We start from the raw sequence: 20,508 nt of genomic DNA on the forward strand, positions 1-20,508 counted from the left end.
GAGGCCTGAGAATACTTGAGATGTTAGAGAGTAGCCAGGCTGTGTGCCCAGCCATCAGAGGCAGTGAGAGAAGCAGGAGCAGCAGGGGCTGGGAGAGGAAGTGGCTGAAGATGAAGTGAGAGGCAGGTCATGGTGGGCACGTTAGGGCCTTGAATGGCAGATGGAGCAGGTGAGAATGGCAGGAGCAGCAGCAGAGGGGAGATAGATGGGGGCTCTGCACCACATGCTGGGCGTGCTGCTGGCTAAGGAATTCTACACAGAACCAAGGCATTTTCAAGGTGCCAGAAGCAGGAGCTCAGGAGGGCCAGGACTCAGGGAGAAATTCATGGATGACTGAAAGAAGGAGGTCAACATGGGTTTGTGGCTGAGGGTGGAGCGAGGGGCTGGAGGAACAGGATGTCATAGCATGGATACCAGCACAGTTCTGAGGAGCTGGGAGGCTGGGGAAGGGCTGAGGGCAGGGCCTGTGGCTGCAACAGCTCCAGACTCCCACTGTGCCCACAAGACTCCTCGTTGCCAGCAAACAGGTGTGGCCTGTAGTCCTCCATCTCCCTGGGAGTCCTGCTTGGAAAGCAAGCTTTGCTACATGCAAAGGGCAGGAGACTGATTTGGGAACTCTGGTGTTGGTGCCTCTGGCAGAGACGTGGGTCCTGAGCCCGGATGCCGGCGTCCAGGCCCGCGTCCCCGTGCAAGTAACCAAGAATAGGCCCATTGGGACCTGCACAGCCTATCCTGGATTACTTGAACGAGGCCACGGCCTTCGCCAGGGCCTTGGTCCTCCTGCTCTTGGCTCCTGTGGCTTCATTCCCTCAGGAGAGAATTTCTGACCCCAGCCCTGGGACCTTGTGATATCACAGCACAGCCAAGATGGAGGGTGGGGGAGCTACAGTGGCTCCTGCAAGAATGGGTCAGCAGTGGGCAGGCTGGTCATGCTTACAGTCACGTGGTACAAAGGATTAATTTCTCTCCTAATTCTTGACATGCCATTGGGCAGCCTCTCCTTTGTCTCATCATGAGCACTATGTAACACAAGCCAAGATGATAAATGCAGAAGCCTTAACTGCTTCTCAGATGCTGAGTTAATTCAGTTGATGCTTTTGCAAATGTTAAATGCCCAAGTGCCTGCCGTTTTGGCTCTGTGATGGCTTTTAAAAGCATGAAGTGTGGAAACACTAGGGAAAAAGCTGCCTCTCCCGGGGACTGTTTCCTGGCAGGACATCCTGGAGAATAAGCAAGAAAGCAAGGACAAGGGAGGGAAGGGACTTGAGTATCAGGAAAAAAGCCCTGGGCCAGGAGGCAGGAGACTGGAATTTTCATTTTAATTCTTCCCATTGTGTGACCTTGAACCAACCCCTTCCCTGGCAAAGCCTCAGTTTCTCCATCTAGACAATGAGGCAGCTAGACCAGCTGGTTCCCAAGCTTTCCCGAGTTCTGACACCTTGCACTCAAGAACCAAAGACTACTGACATTGCTAAGAAAAGATATCCCGTTGTGGCTCAAGTACCAGGAAAGTCTCTTTCCTGGGATATCAGGCCAGATACTCCCTTTAAGACCTTGGACTTGACAAGGAATATGGTTAGATCATCCCTGTGGAAAACCTCACAAAAGCCCCCCAGCTTCAACCTCTAAGGCTAGTTTTCCTACAACGTTTCCAATTTGTTCATAAATGAAGCTATTTCCAGAAGAGCTTTATGCAGATAAGGGAAAAAAACAGAAGCAACGAAGATGCATGCCAACTGACTACGACATCTTTATTCATAGCAGCCTGCGGATCTGAAAACTTACACCCTTCCCCCCTTTTCTTTTGGGTTGGGTATTTGCTAAAGATTCTCTGGAGAAAACGATGCGGGAATGACAAGATCAGTCTGGAGCAGCTGGCATTGAAAATGGACACTTTTTCCCGAGAATCCACCATAAGTGGGTGACTTGTGGCATTTTCCTGTTGCCTGCTAGGAGAGTCGCCGAAAGCAATTACACAAGGAAGTTAATTAGACCATCAAGCTAGGCCAGTGGGGGATATGGAAACTTCTGAAAGTCTGCTTCAAATCAAAGAACTATTTGAACTTGTAACCACATCTAATATTTACGACTACAGTTTTTCTTATAATCTCAGTATAAAATAAATTCATTGGAGTGAAAAAAAGAAGAATATTGTATTTATTACAGTATGCTTCCTTTTGATTCAGTAATAAGGAATCATTACTGAAATGAGAATTTAGAAATAAAGTTCATAGGAAATGTAATTACTAAAAAATCTTAATTGTAACTCAAATTTAGCTTCAATTTCTTACCTGATGTATAGTTCCATCGATTTCAACCGGAACAATAAAATCAGCATTACTAATAGGCTAGAGAAAAAAGAGACTATAATTAATATATCTGAAGGAACAAAAAAGCCTGGAAATTTTAGCAAGAAAAAAGCTTGCCTGGACCAATGTTTTGGTTATTGGAAAAAACAGTTCAGGAGGAGGATGCTGAAGCATGCCTTGGTTCCTTAAAATAAGCACAAGCAGGAAAGCACATTATTTTCCACTGTGAATGTCATTACATTTTCAGCATCTTGGTCCAATATCACCTGCCTGGCCTCAACCAAAAAGTGTGGCACTGCCTGGCTAGAGGATGGGGCTCCTGAAAACTCCACTTCTTGCCCAGAGTCCTGCTGGGGTGATGGGGAATCACTGCTAGCCACCAGGGGGAGGAGCTGAGCATGTGATGGGCTCAGAGGACAGTGTTGCTTGAGGGAAAACTATTTGTACTTGGAACCACGACTGGGGGCTGCCCTGTGATGGGCTGCTCAAAACAGTGCCAAGGCCATGTGGGGGTAAAGTCAGAGGCCACAGGCCATGCCCTTGGGCAGGCTCTTCCTCTCCCTGGACCTCAGTTTCTCCTCTCTTCCTTAGCTATTGTGATGGGTCTGATGCATGCCCATGGCCCCAATCAGTCCTGAGAATCAGTGATTTCAGGCCCTCCCAGGTAGCCTGGCACCAGCTCCTGCCTTGGGTGGAGGTACAGAGCCAGCCCACCCTATGCCTGCTCTGCTCCAAGGAACACAACATCCAGCACACCCACAAACTTCTGGATATTTTAAATAACTCTTTGACAATATTAATGACATTTAAAATTCAAATATGATTCTTCAGCAGTCACTATGTTCTCAATGATGAACTTACACACAGTTCTCAATGAAATTCCACAAATTAGGTACAAAACTACTTAAATGAACAGGCCCAACTGAATCATCAGCCTGCAAATCCCTGGACAAGAGAAGAGAGACAGAAGGAGAAGGTGTGTGTGGTAGCCACTGGGCAGGGGTGGGAGTACAGCGTCTCTGGTCAGATTCTGAACTGAGGTCTGCTTTTAAGCCCATCACAGTACACACAAACCCTCTTCATTGATATATAAACTAAAAAATAAAAACAAGAAAAACAAAAAACCATGGACAATGCTATGTCATAGCACCGTTACTAAGCACTTAGCTTATGATCACTGTTTATTTACTCCCAGAGTTGGAAGGCCAAGGATGAGTTCGGTATCATATAATTTCACAACTAACATCAGAATCATGCTAAAAAACAAAAGGAAAGATTGAAGGAAGAAGCTCTCCCAAGGCATTAGATTATGGAATCATATTCCACGGAGTATATTAAAAGAGAAAAACCATTCCCCAGCTTACAGCAAGCACCATCCTTACTTTCCTCTCTCCTGCTGGTGTAAAGGAGACTCTGCTACAGCTAGGGTTCTTCACTTGGAATCCATGAACCTATGCATTGTACAAACGTACATTTTTGAAGGGAAGAGGGTTCATAGCTTTCAGATTCTCAAAAGACTTTGAAATGCCCAGAACTCTAAAAACCATCAAGAATATTCTGGTTGCAAATGTAGGCAGGCCAGGGGAGGGAAGAAATGAGGAAATGCCATTCACATTAGCTTGTGGCATCAATGACCTCTGAGCAAGTGCTAGAGACACTGAGGGCTACCAAGGCCCTGCCTTTGGAGCAAGGAACCCTCAGTAACATCAGGAGATCTGGCCAGTGTTGCCCACACTCCCATAGCTGCTTCGGAGGGAGTTCTCTATGCTGTGATGGCAACCGACCCCTGCTCTGAAGGGCTTTCCTTCACAGAGACTTGGAAAAGTGCTGAGCAACTTGCCCATGGGGAAGAAACGGCTTCCAGTGCTATCTAGGGTTAAGCTGGGACACAAGGTCACCATATCCCCTGGACCAACTCTGGAAGGGCCTGGCCCTCAAGTGCTAGGGAATAAGGTGGTCCCTGCATGCCCCAGTGGCCAGAATAAAGCCATTTCTCACTGCTAGAGGTCAGTGTGGTCTCTTCTCCACTCTCCAAAGGACTCAAAGACAATTTTCTGGCTTTGCCCTACCAGAAAGGTCTCTGTTTAGTGAGAAGAACAAAGAAGGATGTTTCTGGTAGAAAGGTGTTCAGGCATATTTGACAGCTCTTCTGCTTCCTACGACTTGTAAGGAATGACTGTGGTTCATGTGAGACACATGTCCCATCATGGATGGTGACCTTCATGTCTCTCAGTGAAGGGGAGTCCTAGGCTGGTGGGGGAAACAGGAATGCAGTATAATGATAGAGCAGTCCCACTACCAGAAATAACCCAAGGAAAACAAGACCAGAATCCTAAACACCTGCTTCTTCTCCCCAAAATACCAATCTCCTATTTCCAAACTTTTCATCATTTGCCTCTTTTAAACAATTTATTTCACGTCAAAAAAAAACCCCAAAAACCAAAAACCAAAAAAAAAGGTTAACTCATTTTTTAACAGTGTCACCACAGCTCTTCCTGCATGGAGGCCATTTCTGCTGTTTTTCCAGCAGGAAGATGGAGATCAGGGAAGGTGACAGGAAGGAAGAGTGTCTGACCTCCACACCCTTCAGGAGGGAAGTCCTGATGGTGGGTACTCATTTAGCTGTGAAGCTTGCAAAAAACCCCAGCCACCTCTTGTCATGAAGATGCTCAAACTAAATGGCTGAATCTGTTCAGATGCCCTGAAGTCTGGAAGGTCTTCTTCAGAGTTGGGCATCTTTCAAAAATCGATCCGGGAAAATCTCCAGGATACCAGGTCATTTGACAGTTTCCAACAGAGCCTCCCTTCCTCGTCCCAATAAAATACATAGCACTCTGGTCATCTTGACAAATATAAACAGTGTCCTGGGGGCACTGAGTGCCTTGTGCTACCTGAAAAGTATTTCTGCAGGGGTTAGAGTGTTGGAAAATGCAAACCTCCTAAGTAACAATGAGGTCCCAGTGATGTTGGTAGCTTAGTGGTTTCTTTCCAAACTAACTATGTTAATATTCAACTACTTTAGTTAATGTTCACCTGGGTTAATAAGCAGCTCCTGGGATTTCTACATGAAGAATGAAGTTACACACTAACCACCATAAGCTTTCATCCTTTCTGTTTTCTCTTTTCCAATACAATTGTTATCAAATCACAAAGATCACAGATTTTTATGTTGATTTACCTTAAACGAACTATGCACCAACGTTTCATCTAAATCAATGACCACACATTTCTTTCCATAGTCAAGCACCGTCACCTCTGGAAGAAGGTACTTAGCTGGTGGCTAAAGGGGAAACATAAACCAATATTACCTTTATGTAAAAGACAAACCAATCAGTATTGTATTATACTACTTTCAAACATTTAAATGCCTGGTCAAGCATATAATGGACTTTTATTAAGAACAATAAGAATAAGTACTTTGCAACTGAAGCTTTATCAAATACTGTGCCACGATATGAATGACTGCTATGAAGTCCTAGGCTTTGGAACCAGACAAACCTGGTTTCAGTTATCAGCTCTGTCACTTTCTTGGTTGTAAATTGGGATAATAATACCTACCATGAAAGGTTGTTGTTATCAGTTATAATGGCAATAAAACACCCAGCATTTTGCCTCGCACATATATTGGTGGCTACAGTTGTTATTAAAATGGATTACACAAGAATGAGTATTTAATTATAATAGGTACTGTATCAACGGAGGTCTGTTTTGTGGGGTCTTATTTTGCCTGAAATTCACTGTGGCATATAAGTAGATTTTACAGCTATGTTGGAATCACAGAATTTTTTTTTTTAGTGACTGAGATTTTTAAAAAACTTGAAGAGAAACTATAGGCCCACCAGCAAAATGCGGTCCAGAGTTACCCCCAACACTAGGAAACAGAAATAAAACTAATCCAGGTACAGTGCCACCTTGTGCCACCACACTGTGGTATAATACTGAGCAAATGTGGTATTTTTACCCCTTGGAATCTCCGCCTCTGAAAGTTATACTTTAATCCACATGTTATTTGTTGGCCAAACAATCTATTTATGTGTCTTAGTAGCAGGTGACTCAAATCTCATGATAAAGAAGTCATAAAGAGTTAATAAAATGCTAGGTATCTTCAGTCAACCATAAAATGCTAGGTATCTTTGGCCAATCTCACTCGATTTAGAGGATTTATTTCTTTAGGCCTTGCCTCATTCTAGAAATGATCTGAAGTATTTTAGTCTACTTTGTGGCATATTCAATATCCAGTGTTAACTAATTAATTTTCTGACCTGCACAGAAGGTCAAACTCTCTTTAATATTTGATACAAAAGAAAATACAAGGAAATATCTATTCTGAGCTCCCGAAGAATGGACAACTTAGTTCATCAAATAAAACAAGAAAAAAATGAAATCAAGCTGTATTTCCTTTTACGTGGCCATTTCCTCTTTTTATTTTTTTTGATTCAAACTGTAAGTCAGTTAATGATCAAAAGTTAATTTTGAACTTTAGCTGGTTCATGTAAATGTAACACAGGCAGTCAACAGGTTAGGTAAATTTGCAAGTACAATGGTCACCTTGGCAGAGAGAGACTGTCCAGGGTTGCCCAGGAAGGGGCTACGTGTGGAGACATAAACATTTCTAACTCCATGTTTCTTCCTTCCCAACGTCATCCAAAAGAAAGAGCCTTTCCGGCCTCCCACCTCTCTCAGCTGGAAGTAATCCTCCCTAATCCTGCAGCACTGTGAAGGGATGCGGGGATGTGCCTTGGAGACAGGCACGGAATTCGAGGATCTAGAAAGGACTTTGTCCTCTATTACAAACCAGTGAGTCAGCAGGTTATTTAAAAAAAATTAAATTTGCAAAAAGTTTTGTATCAAAAGGTGTTTTAAAAAGGCAGAGTGTGATGAGCTCAGTGAACATAGTAGAGAGAATGTGAGTCATTTCTGTTGTTTGGGACAGAGCAGAAAGCATGCTTGTGACCAGAATAAAATTTGTTTGAATTTTTATTACACAATTATTTAATATAAAACACATTCTCATTGTAAAGATTATAGACACCGGAGAGATAAAACACAGTCATTCTCTTTTCTGTGTCTCCCTTTTGACATTAGTGTCTATCTAGTCCTTTTCCTATGCGTTTATAAACTACTAAAATGTTATAACTTATTAATTTAATTGTTAGCCTGGAAAATAAGGATCTGGAAATTCTAACCCTAGCATCTCTGAAAACATCAAAGATCTGCCAAAAGTAGTTCATTATCCAAACTCAAGAATAAAGATTACTTTCTTAGCACAGTTAACCCACACTTTACAAGCATTCTTTAACAGTAAGTAAAACCCCTCACGGTGTTAACTAAGACAGAAAAGTTAACAGTAAGTAAAACCCCTCATGGTAAGATCTAAGAGAGAAAATATGGAGAAGGCTGAGAAGGGTGAGACTCATATTAAGCAAGCTATTGACTTTAATTTGTGCTGTAGGGAACAAGGCCAAGTTGGGAGGCAGCAGGCTAGGAGGTTCCATTAATCCTCTGATGTTTCCTAAATGCACACAGCTTCCTTGAGAGCTTGGCTTTAGATTAATGCAAATTCTTCAGCCCATGGGTAAGAATTCTTTGGGACAGCTGTGTCCTTGGAAATGTAAGGATGCTATAAAATGGCAATACAGTGCTTTGTTACTTCAGTTGATCTGTTCAGGTGATGCTTGAATCATTAACTAAGAAATGTCCTGAACCAAGTTTTCTCTGAGGTTTTCATAAAGCTGAAGAACAAGAGAAATACCAGTCATATCAAGAAAGGTCTTTCTTATACAAAATGACTTGCTCAAATGTACACAAAGAACATTGCTGGGGGGTGGGTGGAGGAGGACCACGGCTTGCCATCCACGGTTTGGGAATGCTATTCATTCCTGTTCCTTTCCTGGGAGTAAATCTGAAATTTCCTGTCCTTGGCAGAGAACTGGCAGTCATGAATAGTTAACACTAAGCTTATTTCCTCTTGGAGTACCCACCCCACAAACTCTCATAAATCTTACAGATGTAGTACCTCTTCCTAGTACATTGGATTATTGTTTCCTTACTTTAGATTTCTCAGACTCAAGGTCTGCACGCTGTGCTCCCCAAGCCCTCAGAGCTCCGGGTGGATGTCAGGGCCTAACGCAGGAGGGGAGCAAGAGGATCTCTAGACTGCTTTTAATCAGAAGAGCTGTCCTGCTTGTATATTGTTTATAATGTTTTCGTGGAAAGAAGTGTACTATTGCTGTATTAAAAGCCTTAGGCAAATAGCATAGAAACATAGCTGTTAGAAAACAAATCCTTTCCTCTTTCACCATTTTTATGGCTTGGTTACACTGCAAGCCTCATGTTTGTGAGCATCCGTGTGGTGTGTAATTTAAGCAAAAGTGTGGGATCGGTAGGACTCAGGACACAGCCTCAGTGGCGTTCCTCACTGGGGTCAAGGCATTCGAGTGCTCACCTCAAGTCATGACCACCCATACATCAGCAGTTTCAAACTTTCGTTCCCTCTGCACCTTTTCCTTATCTTTCAATACCCGATGTTCATCAAACAGCCCATGAAGCCTCCCACTAAGGAAGGCCCTAAATCCTGGCTCATAGTTGGGAGACGAATGATACTAATGGTAAGGATAAAAAAGTCATTTCCAATAGGCATGCAAAACATGATTACTCACTAAATGGTGCTGGGACAACTGAGTAGTCACTTGGAAAAAAAGACAGTTTCCTACTCCATGCCTTACACCAACAAACACTCCAAATGGATCAAAGATTTAAAGGTGTAATGGTGAAACTATTAAAAACGATTAAAATAGTAGACGAAAGTATACAATCAATGAGCATAAAGGATGACATTAACATTTACTTAGATAAAACTAAAACTTCCTTGTGGCCAAAATAATTACAAACAAACAAGGCCAAAAGCTATATCATATATTTGGGGAAAAGTACTAATTTCCTTAAAATTTAAAACGACAAGCAACACAGCATAAAAAACTAGAGGAAATGAATAGAGAAGAAGGAAGATAGCCAATATCTTATGAAAAGCTGTTCAAACTCACTGATAAAGAAATGAGATAGGGTCTGGCTCTGTAGCCCAGGCTGGAGTGCAGTGGCGCCATCTCAGCTCACTGCAACCTCTACCTACTGGGCTCAAGTGATCCTCCCAAGTAGCTGGGACTACAGGCATGCACTACCATGCCTGGTTAATTTTTTATTTTTTATTTTTTGAGACTGAGTTTTGCTCTTGTTGCCCAGGCTGGAGTGCAATGGTGCGATCTTGGCTCACTGCAACCTCCGCCTCCTAGGTTCAAGCGATTCTCCTGCCTCAGCTTCCCGAGTTACCTGGGATTAAAGGCATGTACCACCACGCCCAGCTAATTGTATTTTTTTTTTTTTTTGAGACAGAGTTTTGCTTTTGTTGCCCAGGCTGGAGTGCAATGGCATGACCTCAGCTCACCGCAACCTCACCTCCCGGGTTCAAGCAATTCTCCCGCCTCAGCCTTCCAAGTAGCTGGGATTACAGGCATGTGCTACCACACCCGGCTAATTTTGTATTTTTAGTAGAAATGGGGTTTCTCCAAGTTGGTCAGGCTGGTCTCAAACTCCCGATCTCAGGTGATCTACCCGCCTCAGCCTCCCAAAGTGCTGGGATTACAGGCGTGAGCCACTGCGTCCGGCCTAATTTTGTATTTTCAGTAGAGATAGGGTTTCTCCATATTGGTCAGGCTGGTCTGGAACTCCCAACCTCAGGTGATCCACCCGCCTCAGCCTCCCAAAGTGCTGGGATTACAGGCGTGAGCCACCGCGCCCAGCCGCCATGCCCAGTTAATTTTGTGTATATTTTATAGATATGGGGTTTCACCATGTTGCCCAGGCTGGTCGTGAACTCCTGAGCTGAAGCCATCTGCCCGCCTCGGTCTCTCCAAGTGCTTGGGTTATAGGTGTGAGCCACTGCTACCATTCTTTACTTTCAGATTAGCAAAGATTGAAACATTTGATAATCATTTTCAGTAAGGGTATGAGGCAATCTCATATACTTCATGGGAATGTAAATTAGCATAGGCTTTTGGAGGACAATTTGGCTTTAATGTACCAATACTGTAATATTATATCCTTTGACCTAGCATTTCCACAAATAGAAACTGATCACAAAGAACTATCACACAAGTCCATAAGCACACAGAAAAGAGGATATTTTTAAGCGAAATATTTGTAATAGCACAGAAGTGGAAACAAAGTAAATGCCATCAATGAAATATAAAACAATGAGGCAGATATATACCTACTAATATTTGGAAAGATGTTCAAGGCATCTTGTTAGAAAGTAACAAGCAATTTGCAGAATGGTGAATACAACACAACTTCATTTATATAACTATGTTTGTGTTTGTCTGGAAAACTTCTGGAAGGATAAATGACATATATTAATAGTGGTACTACCTAGAAGGCAGTAGGATTACATTGAGAGATATTTTCTTTTTGCTTTAATCTTTCAACTTCATATATGTATGGTATGTATATATGTATTTCCACAGGTGTTAATCCCAAATCCTTCAATATTTAATAATTAACCATGAGCTTGAATTATTTTTTTTTTTTTTTTTTTTTTTTTTTGAGACGGAGTCTGGCTCTGCCGCCCAGGCTGGAGTGCAGTGGCCGGATCTCAGCTCACTGCAAGCTCCGCCTCCCGGGTTCACGCCATTCTCCTGCCTCAGCCTCCCGAGTAGCTGGGACTACAGGCGCCCGCCACCTCGCCCGGCTAGTTTTTTGTATTTTTTAGTAGAGACGAGGTTTCACCGGGTTAGCCAGGATGGTCTCGATCTTCTGACCTTGTGATCCGCCCGTCTCGGCCTCCCAAAGTGCTGGGATTACAGGCTTGAGCCACCGCGCCCGGCCGAGCTTGAATTATTGTTTAGCAAAAAATTAAAAGACCAAACCTACACATACAAACAGAGCAGCATGCGAATGAAAAAAGAGGGGTGAAGTGACAGGCACAGATGGGGACCCCAGCTGCAGTTGCTCTGGTCACCACGGGCTTAGAGGATTCTTTACCTTCAGGGCCTAAAGGAAGCTTTCAGGAGGTTGTGGGATCTGGTTTGGAGGCTCAGCACAAGCCCGGATTTCTGGTTCTATGTATGGAACCCTAAGATCTCAGGGCTCCCAGCACTGACCAGGTCCCCCTGAGGTCCAGAAAGGCCAGGACCACGCTGCTTATGTAACCTGCAGCCTTTTCAGGTAGGTGCAAATTTTGCAGGGGCTCCCAAGACTTGATTCCAGGGCTGAGCTGGCCTCAGATGGACTTGGGATCAGCCCTATATGCTAAGCAGGCAGTGGAAATCACACTGTGCCCACTAGTGGAACGACTTTTCTAGAGGTCATCATTCAAAAATGCAAGTTCCTTTAGCTCGGCTGTTTCTTTGGGCAAGATAGTTCATAGGTTCACGTGGCCTGACCCAACACCTCACATGTAGGACACAGTCAGCAGTTTATTGATCCATCACCAGGATCCATTACATAAGAAATTTTCTTCTTGTTTCTCTTATTCCAGAATTCTATACCTGGCTGAGTCTAGATTTGTGGGAAAAGGGTCCGTTTCTTCAGTGGGGTTTTTATACTGACAAGTGCTTTTGTTCTTCACTTAACTTTGCACATCGCTGCCAATTAGCTTTAAGAAAAAACAGTAATAGTGCCATTGAAGGTGAAGAAGAGATGTTACCTGCCATCATTTAATGTAGGTACCTTTGCAGGAAAAAAAAAATGTCAAAACTACTTTGTATAAAGGTTAAAGAGTCTTCTGGTATTAACTCTGCTGGGCATCTCCCTCACACTCTGGATAAAAAGTTGGGTTGCTAGGTCAATCTTTTTGATCAAAGCCAGTTTTCCCAACAAAGTCCAACCCTCAGGCACATGGGCAGTCAGAATCACTACACAGACTCTTGCAATTTGTTAGTCAATCAAGAGTTAGAGTTTTGAGAAAAATGAAATTACTGTAAACTTTTTGGGCAATTTGTAAGTGACATGTACTACCAAAGCCTTTGGAGTCAACTTGTATGCATGAAATCCATCTACTCCTTCTATGTAAGATTGCTGTGTCTATTGGATGTTTCCAGAAAATATGTGAAAAACTCAAAGGAAAGAGAGATGAACAGATTTGAATCAAGTAATCTGAATCTGATCATCTTTACAGACTAAAAAATTAATTTATAGGCATATTTTGAAACCTAAATCCTTCTCTAAGGACATAAGACTATTTGAAAGGTCTTGTTTGATACAGACATCTCGACTGTAAGTTTCTTTTGGGAGTCAGTCTTCAGTTTACTTCTTGCTGACTGGCTTCAGGCTGGGTGGCTCTGCTGGCAGAACAGGAGGAAGAGAAGGGACAGCGGATGGCTGAGGGGTGGCTGGTGCAGGACTGTGCTGGGGTGGAACAAATTTCAGGGCTGACAACAGAAGTGAGGGTGGCCTCAGGGAGTGCCCAGCTGGGCAGAGTTGCAGCACAGCAGGCCTGTGGGATGGGTCCTGCAAGTCCAGAGAATATAGTTAGGGTGACTTCTCTGATCTCGGAGCTATAGACATACTACCACTGATAAGTTAGAAACGGTCCGGTCACCTGGGACCTGAGCTTGGTGAGCCCAGTTCCACTGGGACTGAACCTGCTGCAAAGAACTGTGTCTGGGCAAAAGAATGTTTCCGCCAATCTATGGAGTTGAGGCTAAGATGGTGGGGTGTGGGTGAGGGTTCTGAGCAATCTCAGCTTGTTCAGCTTGGAGGTCCTTCCCAGAGAGAAAGGGAAAATGAGAATTGGGTAAATGGATGCTGGCTGCCTTGCTGTTCCTGAGAAAGGAAACTGTCTCTGTAGAGAACTTCCTGCTCACAGTTTAAAATGTAGCTTCAGTTTTCTTTTTAACAGAACAGAGTTGTTTACACCACATGATAAACTCAACATAAGCAATAACATTAAAAAAATCCTTTATATCAGTAGGCCCAAAGCCACAAGATTTTATAACCGTTTTAATAAATAAAATTAGATAAATATACATACACTTGGTATGGGAATGACCTGCCTCTGGTCACCCTGAGGAAAAAGAAAAAAAAAATCATTGTCAGGTTTGAAGAGAAGATCATATATTCTCAAAAGAAACTTCAAAGCCCTCTCGAGCGCAGCAGCTGCATGATCGCCATTCTCTGTACCTTGGTGGTGTTTAATGAACAGGAGGAATCCGAAAATCTCCCACAGTTAAGGCATGAGGTTCCTTCTGCCTCTCAGACACCCGTTCTGCTAACAAGTCACCAACCATTTTGTGTATTTAAATAGTGCCTCCTTCACTCCCAGGAATTGAATCCTTAATTTAAAAACAAAAATAAAAACTCATACTTTACTTTCATCCTTGATTCCTTCTAATAACTGTTTGTTTTTTCTTTTAAGCAAGTTTTCCCCTAAAAAGACTACGTCAATATCATATGCAGGGAACGGGAGACGTGTTCATCAGATTACAATGACCTCCCGGTCATTCCAGAAGCTCCTCTAGGGGAAGAGTGGGGAGAGGGGACAAGGCAAGGTACAAGAAGTTCCCTCCCAGGCAACAGACAAGGGGACAGCTTTCTCCTGTAAGGGAAATACAACCTGTATTCACAGGGAGTGTTAAGAAAACCTAGGCCCCAAGGAAAGGCCTCAATTATTCCTCAGCCCCAAATGCCAGCCATTCCAAACCTAACTGATGGAAACACTTCATTATAGCATTGTTAAGAAATGCTAATAAAAAAGTTTATTTCCACTGAGCATTTCCAGTTTCTGTTTCTTCTTTTTTAGATGGCCTAATAAGGCGATGCACTGCTTCATGCCTTGTACACTGAAGAATTTGTGAAAATATGTGTCCATTTTTATTAAGAGGGTTACAGTGATAACGAGGTCTCACATGAAGGGGCCAAACCTGATGGCTGGCAACGGCAGCTGGCTGGCACCTTTCTGAGCTCTGTTTTGACACTAAGAAAAATTTAGCAACTTCTTGATTATCTCTAACCCCTAGTCATCACCTCTGCAGTATAAGAGCAAGTATCATTTCCTCTGGAGATGATCTCCACAGTTCCTTCCTTTTTCAGATTTTGGGCTTGTCTTAAAGACTGTAAGCTTCCTTCTGACATCACTCAAGGCAGAGCTACGCTGCTCTCCAACAGACAATGCAATCAAATAAATCAAAGTTTTCAAGAACTTGCACAGATAAATTCATTTAAGAAGCTTTTAAATAATATTATTCCTAATACTGGGACTCAAGAGTAGGTCACTGCTCCTACAGACATACTTGGTGGAGGACATACTTTCAAAAAAACTTTTATTTTAGGTTCAGAGGTACATGTGCAGGTTTGTTATATAGGTAAATTGCATGTCATTTACCTATGGGGTAAATGGGGGTTTAGTGCACAGATTATTTTGTCACCCAGGTAATACGCATTGTACCCAAGAGATAGTCTTTTCATCCTCACCCTCCTCCTAATCTCCACCCTCAAGTAGGCCCCAGTGTCTGTTGTTCCCTTTGTTGTCCATGAGTATTCAGTGTTTAGCTCCCACTTATGAGTGAGAACGTGCAGTATTTGGTTTTCTGTTCCTGCATTAGTTTGCTTAGATTAATGGCCTCCAGCTCCATCCATGTTGCTGCAAATTACATGACTTCTTCTTTTTCACGGCTGCATAGTATTTGGTGGAGGAGATTTTAACCAGAAGTTCACAGCCTATTTGGGTCTCCTTATTTTTATTTTATTTTACTTTACAGACGGGGTCTTGCTCTGTCACCCAGGTTGGAGTGGTGTGATCATGGCTCACTGTGGCCTCAAACTTCTGGTTCAAGACATCTTCCTGCCTCAGCCTCCTGAGTACCTGGGACTATAGGTGTGTGCTGCCATACCCAGCTGGGCCACTTCAGAGCAGGGTTTCTCAACCTCAGCACTGGTGACATTCTGGGCTGGGTAACTCTGTTGTGAGGGATGTCCTATTTGTTGCAGGATGTTTAACAGCATCCTTGGCCTCTGCTCACCAGATGTCAGTAGATGCTCTCTCCCCCTCTAGTGACAATCTGTCTTCAGACATTGTCACATGTTCCCTGGAGGGCAAATTATCCCAAGTTGAGAAGCTCTGCTCTAGTAGGAGAGTGCAGACAGCCCCTGCACACAGGTGCACCTTCAGAACACACTCTTGATGAGATGAGCACATCCATGATGCAAGAGATCACAACAATGCATCTGAAAGGCCTGACAAAATGTCCACTATGAGCAAGCAAAAGTGTTGATCTCAAAGGATATTTGGGCTTGAAAATTACCCTAGAAGCTTACATGTATGTATGTGTGTGTATACAGCATGAGGTATGCATGTATTTGTGAGTGTCCAACAATCCGTTTTATGCCGTCTTTGCCCTTAAAAGTCCTCCATGGTCTTTGCCATTGGGGTGCTGACTCCTCCCAGCCTCTGGAGGCTTCTGGTCTGTAGGTCCAGGTTGTGGCTGTGATGGTGGCAATGGCTGCTACCCCAAGCTGCTGCTGTAGAAGCAGCTGGAAACTCAAAGGCTCCAAATCCTCATTTCTCCAGGGCAAAAGTAAATATGCAGGGTGACTGAACCCTAGAGGTCATCTGTCCCATTCTGTCCATAGCCTTCCCTCTTCCTCTGGCATGCTGAATTCCGAGAGGCACAGATACTTAAGGAATCAACAGTAGAAATGGGCCTGGAATCTGCTTCCACATCTAATAGGCCCGGGCTTTGTGTTCTGAATGTCCTGAGCAAGCTAGGGGCAAGAGGCAGAGGGTCCTCCTCTGGGAATTCACTGCCTCACTCTGACAGGGCTCTTTCTCTGGTGTCTGGTCTCCCGGATTGACTAGTCAAGTGTTATGGAAATAACATATCACCCCACTTTGGATTAACTAAATTAACTCAAAGTTAACATAATTCTTTAAAAAGCCATCTTGACAAATATTAATAGAAGGAAGTTCATGAATGAACAGTAAGTCCAAGTGAGCTCAGCTCTGCTGGAGGAACTGCCTTTAAAGGGTTCTATTTCCTGATAGATACAGCTGAGTACCCCAGGAAAGCTTCCAAGACTGCCATGCCATTTCCTCATATCACTTCATCTACAAAGATACCAAGCTGTCTTCCTTATTTTCTTTCTAAAAATTTCTCGGTTCTTCTTTGACATTTTTTGTCCCAGAAGAACTTAAGCCTTTCTATCTAGAAACAGCACACGCGTTTCCCATAAACATGAGAAATCAAAATCTTTTACGATTTGAATCAACTTTGGTGGAGTCTTTTCGGTTTTCTATGTAAACAATCATGTCATCTGCAAGTAAGACTAACTTTGTATCTTTTCCATGTTTATACCAATTGTCTCATTTTCTTGGCTTATTCCATTAGCCAGAACCTACCATTGATTTTTCTGTGTTGTTCGCTGTTTATTTTTTGAAGATCGCTTTTTATCATGTACAGTTTTCTTCTTTGGTGGCACTGTTGATTTTATATATAAAGGTTTATGGGCTACTATACGGTTCATGTATTAGACCGCTTGTCATAAAGTAGCCCTATTTATCCTGTTTAATGCTTTTGAATTTGGATTCTGCTTTCTCTGATAGTGACATTGTCACTCTTGCTTTCTGTTTGATCTGCTTTGTATATTTTGCCCATTTCTTTATTTTCCACCTTTCTTTATCTGTATGTTAGATGTTATGTCAGAAACTGTCACCTACTGCAATTGCCATTAGCACTGCCCACCAAATAATTCCAGTTTTCTTTCTGAATATGTGGGAGGATTACACTTCCATTCCCCTCGAACTTAATGCAGTTATGTGACTGACTTTAGCCAATAAAATGTCAGCTGAAATGAGGCATGTTTTTCTGAGTTTTCTGAGTGAAAACTTTAAGAGCCAATGTGATTTATCACATTTCCTTTGTCCTGCTGTGACAGTCATGGAAGCAAAGAGATGGGGTATAGGCATGTGAATGAGGATAAGATGGTTATACTGTCCAGTATGGTAGCTACTAGTCACATGTGGCTACTGAGCACACAAAATGTGGCTGGTCCAAATTAAGATGTGCTGTAAGTACAAAATACACATCAGATTTTGAAGGATTAGTAAGAAAAAAAGAATATAAATTATCTCACTAATTTTTTTTCCATTGATTACATATCGAGATAATATTTTGAATATAGTGATTAAATAACATGTTATTAAAATTAATTTCATTTGTTTAAAAAATATTTTCATTAATGTGGCTACTGGAAAAAATTAAATTATACATGTGACTTACATTATATTTCTGTTGGATAGTGCCACAGAACAAAAGGCTCAGCCTCAGCCAACCCATTATAAACAAGTAGCATGAGTGAAAAATAGACCTTTACTGTTTAAGCCTCTGAGGTTTTGAGGTTGTTACTGAAGCATAAACGAACCCATACTGACTAGTGTATCTATTCATGAGTCATTCCTCCCTTCTCCTGATTTTGTTGAGAGCAAGAATATGCTGGGCTAAATTCCTCCCCTGTTGCTATTGGATAGCCATGTGACAAAAGGCTACACCCAATTGGTTTGACTAATTCAGCTGTACACTGTTTCCAAGAACATATCTGCCATCAGATAGAAATGATTTTGGCAGTAAGGAAAAGAAATCTGCCAGGCACTGTGTCAGGCCAATAAGACATAAGCAGAAGTCTCCTGGGTTTTTCCGTGAAAGGATTTACTTTTCATAAAAGGGACAGACATGGCCAGTGCCACCCCTCCCTATCTTTTTCCTTTAAATGTGGATAGGATATCTAAAACTTGTGACTTTGAGATCATAAATAGCAAGCATGAGGATGAAGGCAAACACACCAAGGATAGGGGAGCAGAAAGACAGAAAAACATGTTCTTGATGGCATCATCAGAAATCTAAACCCCAGTAACTACCTGACCCAGGCTTTTTATGTGAGAAAAACAATCCCCTATTTGTCTAAGCTATTATTTGTCAGCTTTCTTCCTTTTCTTTTCTTTCTTTCACACTTTCTCTCTCTCTCTCTCTCCTTTCATCCCTTCTCTCTTTTTTTCTTTCTTTCAAGACAGGATGTTGCTCTGGCACCCAGGCTGGAGGACAGTGGAGCGATTAAGGCTCACTGCAGCCTCAACCTCCAGGCCTCAAGTGATCCTCCTGCCTCGGCTTCCCAAAGTGCAGGTATTATAGGCGTTAGCCACCATGCCCAGCAGTTTTCTTTTACTTACTGACAAAATCATTCCTATTTGATGACAGGCATATTCTTGGAAATATCATACAGCTGAATTTGTCAAACCAATCTGATGTAGTCTTGGTCTTTGTTAGAAGAATCTGGTTCATCAAACTAGGTTTTATGCCTATTCTTTATGTTATGTTTGCTATTTATTATTTGTTCTTTTTCCCTTTCCTTAATTTTGATGGCTTGTTCAATTTGTTTATTTCTCCTTTACTCCCTCTGTGAATTTTAAAGATCTATTTTCTAATTGTGCCACTTGTTACAGTTCTATTATTAGTTCTATTCCTAAAAATCATGTTTGTTTCTACATTGGGGGTTTTTTGAGACAGGGTCTTGCTGTCACCCAGGCTGGAGGGCAGTGGTGCGATCATGGCTCACTGCAGCCTCGACCTCCTAGGTGCAAGCAATCCTCCTACTTCAGCCTCCAGAGTAGCTGGGACTACAAGTGCACACCTCCACATCTAGCTAATTATTTATTATTTATTTTGTAGAGATAGGGGTTTCCCTGTGTTGCCCAGGCTGATCTCAAACTTCTGGGCTGAAGTGATCCTTCTGCCTTAGCCTCCCAAAGTGCTGGGATTATAGGAATGAGCCACTGCACCCAGCTTAATTCTAACCTTTTTTTTTTTTTTTTTTTTTTTTTTTTTTTGAGACTGAGTCTCGCTCTGTCACCCAGGCTGCAGTGCGGTGGCGAAATCTTGGCTCACTGCAAGCTCCGCCTCCCGGGTTCACGCCATTCTCCTGCCTCAGCCTCCCGAGTAGCTGGGACTACAGGCGCCCGCCACCAGGCCAGGCTAATTTTTTGTATTTTTTAGTAGAGATGGGGTTTCACTGTGTTAGCCAGGATGGTCTCGATCTCCCGACCTCGTGATCCGCCCGCCTTGGTCTCCCAAAGTGCTGGGATTATGGGAATGAGCCACTGCATCCAGCCTATTTCTAACATTTTTAACAATTATATCATAACTGAGTATCAATGTCACCCAGATTTTTATGTTTTGTTCCCTCTCTGAATCATTACATATCTAAGAAACTTTTGTCTCAACAGATAAATGATATCTTGGTCACATACAGAATTTTTGGTTTCCATTTTTTTCCCTCAGTAGCCTATAAATACTTTTTCATAGTCTTCTGGCTTTTAGTGTTGCTGATAAGAAGTCTGATACTAATATAATTGTTTTCCTTAAAAATAACTTATTCTAGTATCTTGTAAGACTTTCTCTTTGTCCTTAAACTTCAGAATTTCAACAGATACATCTAGGCATGCGCTCCTCTATTAATCCTGCTGTCGACCTGGTAAGCTCCTTCAATCCACAGATTCAAGCTTTGTTTTTAGCTCAAGAAATTTTTCTTCTACTACTTTTTCTCTTTCTGGAACTCTTAACATTTGCATGTTCCATCTCCTAGATGCCTGCTGTCCCCTCTCACAATGATCATCTCTTGTTTCTGGTCTGAATTGTAAGATATTTCTTCTTCCACTTGCTTTTCCAGAACATGAATTCAGTTCCCAGCAGTGACCATTCTCCTTCTGTTTGTTTACTGAATTTTTATATTTAGAAATCATGAGTTTTTAAATTCCAAATGTTACTTTTGAAATAATTCATTTCCTGAGTTGTCCGTTAAAGTTCTCTTCCATCTCTTCCATTAGTTTTACTGCAGTGGAAGTCTCATTACAGTTTTTACAACTTGGACTTCCTCAGTGGAGGCTGCATTTTTCTTTGCTTGCACCAGGTTGTGGGTTCCCTTAGTGTCTGTGCAGGTCAGTCTATGAGGCTCTCTGGGAAGTGGCAAATGAGTGAGTACTGCAAGGCCCAGCAAGGAATGCTGTTTTCATGGCCCAGCAGAGCCCAAGTTAACAAACCTCAGAGATGAAGAAAGCCCCTACACTACTGGCTCCTCCAAGGCACAAGCACTGGAAGCAATCCAGCTCACCAGGGCAGCCCCTCAAAGGACCACACACATTGTGTGGGCAGTGTGAGCC

The 20,508-nt window shown here is 42.5% G+C and overlaps 1 protein-coding gene across 1 annotated transcript in view; it reads right to left on the reverse strand.

The window, feature by feature from the left end:
* Positions 1-20,508, reverse strand: part of CTDSPL (CTD small phosphatase like) — a 118,637-nt gene that overhangs the window by 14,300 nt on the left and 83,829 nt on the right. Inside the window, exons 3-5 of the mRNA XM_007971771.3 lie at positions 13,336-13,368; positions 5,488-5,589; positions 2,292-2,348 (exon numbers count right to left, since the gene is read on the reverse strand). Of these exons, the coding sequence (XP_007969962.3) occupies positions 2,292-2,348; positions 5,488-5,589; positions 13,336-13,368 (192 nt within the window). The remainder of the gene's footprint in view (positions 1-2,291; positions 2,349-5,487; positions 5,590-13,335; positions 13,369-20,508) is intronic.

The sequence above is a fragment of the Chlorocebus sabaeus genome, chromosome 15, assembly GCF_047675955.1.
Source record: "Chlorocebus sabaeus isolate Y175 chromosome 15, mChlSab1.0.hap1, whole genome shotgun sequence".
NCBI classification, from domain to species: domain Eukaryota; kingdom Metazoa; phylum Chordata; class Mammalia; order Primates; family Cercopithecidae; genus Chlorocebus; species Chlorocebus sabaeus.